This window comes from Drosophila nasuta, chromosome 3, assembly GCF_023558535.2.
Source record: "Drosophila nasuta strain 15112-1781.00 chromosome 3, ASM2355853v1, whole genome shotgun sequence".
Taxonomy (NCBI): domain Eukaryota; kingdom Metazoa; phylum Arthropoda; class Insecta; order Diptera; family Drosophilidae; genus Drosophila; species Drosophila nasuta.
In genome coordinates this window covers 14948977-14955100 of record NC_083457.1, presented here as the reverse complement: position 1 = coordinate 14955100, position 6124 = coordinate 14948977, and the positions used below count along the sequence as shown (strand labels likewise).

General features: G+C 39.0%; 1 protein-coding gene across 1 annotated transcript in view; it reads right to left on the bottom strand.

Annotated features, from left to right (window-relative positions):
* Positions 1-2179: 2179 nt before the first annotated feature.
* The window catches only part of LOC132793015 (uncharacterized), a 69988-nt gene continuing 66043 nt past the window's right edge, over positions 2180-6124 (bottom strand). The window contains 1 exon segment of the mRNA XM_060802598.1: positions 2180-6123. Coding sequence (XP_060658581.1) covers positions 4462-6123 — 1662 coding nt within the window. The 3' untranslated portion in view covers positions 2180-4461.

The following is a 6124-nucleotide window of genomic DNA, read 5'->3' as shown; positions in this document are numbered from 1 at the left end:
CTGGTATATTTTCAAGATGCAACTCCAGTTTTCAGTGTAAATATTTTCTAAATAATTGTTCCACCTAAAAAAATATTATTCAAAAAAATTGGAAATCAACAGCTCGAATCGCATATAAGCTCTAAAAAAAATAACCACTGTGTGGAGTGTGGCGTTTTTTCCAATTAAGCGAATGCGGCAGCCTAATTTGTCGACGTGCTGCGTGACAAAAGCTAAGTGCTCTAAGCGGCGCGTAAAAGCTTTCGTTAAATGAAAACATGGCGCCAAGTTTGAAATTTGAAAATACAAATAAATGTTTAAGGAAATAATGTGGCATTTCTTTTTTACTCATTACTTGCCAAATAATTAAACACGGTAGTAACTTGTCAATGAAGATATTTCCTTAACGCAATTTATACCAAAGCCTTCGATTCGAACGTGATTTAAGCACACCTGTTGCACATTGCCAAAAATATCTATGAACAAGCATCGTGTTTATAGCCAGTTTAAGCCGCAACAGCTTAATCAAAATGCATAAATCATAAATCATGCTAGCGGCAACAGAAGATTTGTCATATTTTATATTTACCCGCACTTATCAACACACACACACACACACAGTCAGCAACAGCCGGGTTCAACCTGAAGTCCATACACTTATGACACGGACATTAGCCATCGTCTCTCCAAAGGCAATATTATACAATATAAATGCGAGATAAAGGAAAACTTTGCGAATTAAATGCTGAGAGTGAAACCACAGGCGAAAGTTGACCAGCTAGTATCCAGTCTACCACAGATTGAATGAAGAAGATGCAGCCACAGATGCAGCTGCAACACCAAAAACAGTTGATCATAGAGTTGTCCAGCAGTTAAAAGTTGTTTGTTGTTGCTGTTGTTGCTGGTTGTCGACTCTGTCATAATCAGCAGATGTTTGCCCGAATGAAACAGAAAAATACCAATCGAAAAAAGAAGAAAAAAACAACAAAATTCGAAAGGAGGAAACACAAGCGTCAATGGCCAAGCGAAGGAGATTGTAAAAATTCGTAAAGTTGACCCCATGCGATGTTGTCCAGCAAAAGCCATCGAATTCATATCGATAAGGAAAGAAAAAGTCATTGTATTAATATTTGTGTTTTTTTGTATTTTTCGTTGGTTTTATACTTTTTAGGTATTTTTTGTTTGTTTTTATTGAAATTCCTTAGATCGCAAGAAGCGCACAGAAGTAATATGTATATGGTAAATTGTTGTTGTAGATACACATAATAATTAAGATTAATATTTATATAATGTAATAAGTATGTATATGTATGGTGTGTGTGTGTGGTGTAGTGTGTCATTGTGTATGTGTGTGTGTGTAGTTTCTTTGTGTATGCTGTGTGTGTGTGTGTGTTTTAATTGGATATACGTCGTACATACACATATAAGTAGTATTGTATATTTAGGCATAATTATAATATTATATACAAATCTCAATAGATTGTTGATTGATTTGATTTGATTTTTCTTCTTACTTTTTTTTGTTTGATTTCTTTATATTATGTATATATATATATATATGTAACTCTGTATCTGTATGGTTTTTGTTGTATAAATTTAAAATTACATGCTATGTTTTTGCAAAAAATGTCCACGCTTACAGACTATTCGCTCTATTTATCAGCTTCAATCATTCTCATCATTTTACCTATATAACTAGTAATATATATCCGATGTGCATATGTCTGCATATACATACATTATTTTTGTTGTGTTTCTCTTTTCTTTTTTGTAGTGTGTTCTATCAAAAAATATCAAGCAGCCAGTTGTGAGCAAAGTTTCAGAAGAATTACATCTTGGTTTGGAATACATCGAGGATATACATACACATACATACATATGTATATACACACATATACACAAAGCATTATAAACATTATTATGTCACAAATTTAAACTAAAGTTAATACAATACAAAAATTCAAACACAATTGCAGTTGCTTCCGAGTTGTTACAACTAAATTGAAAAGTACACAAAAGTAAAACGCCCAGAGTCGAGCTTACAGTACAGTAGACTGTTAACTACAGTTAATGTTACATTTACATTTACATTTACAGTTATAGTTACAGTTACAGTTACAGTTTACAGAGTTAACAGGAAACATAGATAATTTGTTGGTTGGACTTGCAGTTTGTCTTTCATTGATTAAACATACGTACATTTACAATTATCGAAAAATTTTGTTGTTTGTTTGTTGTTTTTTTGATTTTTTTTTTCGTTTTTCTTTTAAATATGATGTTCCGGAACTCTCCATCAATTCTTTGTTGTTTTTTTTGTTGGATTATAAATATATTTGTAGATAGATAGATAGTTAGATAGTTCGATAGATAGATAGATGTATATATGTATATATATATAATATGCGTTATATGTATATCAGTTGAATCATTCATAAATTATCACCCAGCAGTTTAAACAAACAAACGAACAATCAATCCCAAACTCCAGTCACTCACATTACATCACATCACATCAATCAATCAATCAATCATCATCATGTTGCTGCTGCTGTTAAACTTCACTAGATATAGTACAATATGTATTATTTTAGATATATCATTTCTTTTTTTGTTTTTGTTTTGTTTATCAACTACAGTTTACAGTTTTACACATTTAATTAGAAAACACTGAAAATTTGTTTATCAAACTTTATCCCCATTTTTTTTCTTCCTTCTCTCGGCAACTCTATAAAAATGTTTCAAGTAAAAAATTATACATATATATTTCTTTATGTTTTCTTGTTATTATCGTTTTGTTTTTGTTTTTATAGAGATTTTGATTTGTAAGTTTTGAATCTCGTTTTCCCGAATTTTCCATTGAGCAAAACGTCTTACGCTGAGATACATTTTGTGTTTAGAGAAAAGAAAAAAACAAAAAACTGCACTGTGAATTGCCGAATCTAATGATTGTACAGTTAGTTCTATAGAGTCCTTAAGAGTTCTTAAATCATATACAATATATATAAATACAGTTTTTTTCATCTTCATTGTTGTGGTTTCAACTCTCTCTCTCTCTTTTACTTTTACTTTTGTCAATTTCGACAGCTAAAATTTGACTAATGATATTATTGATTTATTTATTTACATTACGCATATGTCATAATTTCTGCACTTCTATCATCATCATCATCATCATCCGTATCATCATCATGATCATGCTTTTCTTTTTTTGTAGAAGTATTTTTTACGTTTTTTCTTCGTTAAATATATGTATTTTTTTTTGCTTTTTAGTATATTGGTATTTTTTTGTTTGTTATATATGTACGTAGATAGTTTGATTGGAATTTCTAGGCGACGGTTCAGAGGCCGCTTCACGCGCTTAAAGCAATACGAACAAATTCAGAGAGAAATTCTATAATTAAATATATGTTTTTTTGTGTTTTCTTTTCTTTTTTTCTTTTTTTGGAGGGATGCTAGGAGGTGTGTGTGTGTGTTGGATGAGCTGAAATTCGAGCAACAACAAATGAGAATAATGCAAGATTTGTTTTTTTTTCGTGTGTGCTTTTTTGCGCCGCAATTTTTTACGTTTTTTTCTTTTTTTTTATTACAAAATGAATAGTTGAGAGAATGTGTACGGGGAAGAGAGAAGAGGGGGGGAATGAAGGAGGTGTAGAATTAGAAATGAAGAAATTCAATGATAATCGTAATAAGGTTTTTCAGTAGTATACAAATTTCGAGTGTTTCTTTTTTTTCAATACAAGGAAATTTTTTTGAGCGGCGCAAAAATTGGAAAAATATTGGAAAATTAATTGTGAATGGCTTTTGTTGTTGTTATAAATTGTTGTAGAAATCTTGTTGAGATGGCTGCAAGTGCTTCCTGTTATGGTTGCTGCTGTTGTTGTGGCTGCTGGGCTTTGCTTTCCGTCTTCACTCTCTTCGCCCATCGATGTTGTTGTTGCCTCGTCTTTGTTGCTCTTCTTCTTCTTCTTCTAACAGCGGTCAGTTTATCATCAAAGTTGAACAACATCATCATCATCATCAGAAGGAACAACAGAGTTGAGTGTGAAGCTGTGTAAAGTTTTAAAGATTCGTGACATGCAAATACGAGTCCTTGCCAAGCAGCAACAAACTGGGCGACGAGCCATCGTGAGGATAAAAATATGCAAACTGTCCACTGTACGTGCCCAGCAGCTCCTGTTGTTGTTGTTGTTGCTGTTGTTGTTCTAGCTTGCTGTGATTGTGATGTTGCTGCTGCTGTAGTTGTTGCTGTTGCTGTTGTTTCAGACTGTAAACGGGCAAATTGCTAATCTGCTGCTGTGTCAACACCAAGCTGCCTGTGGCTGCCACATCGAGTGCTTCTCTATTGCTGTTGCTGCTGTTATTAATGTTGCTATTGCTGTTGCTCTTACTGTTGCTGTTGCTGTTGTTGCTATGGTTGTTGGTGGTCTCTTGTTGCTGTTGCTGTTGCTCTGGCTCTGGCTGTTGTTGTTGTTGCTGCTCCAATCACGTGCTCAACCAGGTGGAGTTGCACGTGCAAATGGTGCTGGGAATCACAGGTGCATAGTAGACGCCATTGGCATAGATGAGACCCGGCGGCCCCGCCTGTATCTGTATGGTCTGTGTTTGCGACGTCTCAGCAGCGGCTGCTACTGCTGCTACTGTTGCTGTTGTTGTGCCTGCCACTGTTGCTGCCGCTGCGGTTGCTGCTGCTGTTGGTGGCGCTGTGCTGCAACAGATGGTTGCACTGGCTGGCGCCGTCTGTTGCACATAGATCGTTTGCGTTTGCGGCGTTTGTGTTGGCGACGATGCGACCAATGCGAGCACCGGCGTCTGCCCCGCCTCCAGTTGCTGCTGCTGCTGTTGTTGCTGCTGCTGCTGTTGAAGGTATTGCTGTTGCTGGTGTTGTTGCTGCTGCTGCTGTTGATGATGATGTTGCTGTTGATGCTGTTGATGCTGCTGATGCTGTTGTTGCTGATGGTGATGCTGATGATGCTGTTGATGATGCTGCTGCTGTTGATGTTGCTGCTGCTGTTGTTGCTGATACTGATGCTCCTGGGCCTGCTTCACCTGGTTGGCCAGCGAATGGATGAGCAACAGGGTCTGGCGACGTTCGTGGCCCATCAGACAGACGGTGGACATCTCGACGACATTGTATAAATGCATCAGGTACTCGTATTGCAGCGGCTCCTCCTCGACGCCCCAGAAATGATTACGCAAATAGGCCTCGAGCTTTGTCGTCTGCGTATTGATGTCCGGAAAATCGATAAAGAACCGCGAGCACATGTAACGCTCCAGTGTCTTGATCAGCTGCGAATCGACAGCGGTGTAATTGCGCACCAGCAGATTGCAGTATTTGAGCAAACCGCCGCCGCGTATCTCCTCCGGCTGTCGTGTTGAGATCAATTTCTTTTGCAAATGATACAGTGCCTCCTGAAAGTCGCCGTACACCGATTCACCCACCACCGTCGGGTAGAAATTCTCCGATATGGGAAGTGCGGCACAATCGTAGAACAACAGCAACGAGTCCAAAACGATTTGGAATGAGTCCACCGAGAACTCGAATTGTCGTCGCATTGTGTCCACGAATTTGAGTTCGACATTCTTGTGACCCGGTGAATTGCCCAGCGAGATGAGGGACCAGCGATCGCCGTCGTTGTTGTTGTTCACCTTCACCATCTTGCCGACGTAGGCCTCCTTGAGGGAGCACGTGTAGATGCGACGCTTACAGACGCCCTCGGGCATCAGGTCGAGCAGTGTGTTCAGCACGGCGGTCTTGACGCGATCAAAGACACGCGGCGAGCTCAGCTCAATGGCAAATATCAGATCCAGATCATTGTACGGCTGATCCTCGTTGGCCAGCACATGACTAGCGGCGCCGCCATTCAAGCGTATATCCTTGACGAGCACCCCGGCACCGCCACTGTTCACATCCGCCTCCAGCTTGCGACGCACCAGATTCACCAGATCCTTCAGCGTCACCTCCAGCGTTGGGAAATTCCCACGTCCATGGATGGCCACCTTCTCGTCCATCACATTGTGCAGCTTGCGCACCTGTTCGAATGACAGCACAGCCAAGCGTTGTGTGCCTCCAGTGTCAACGCTCTCCAACGATCCATGGTCCGAGGTCGAGGCAATCGAGGAGCCCGAGCTAGGCGATGGCGGAGGG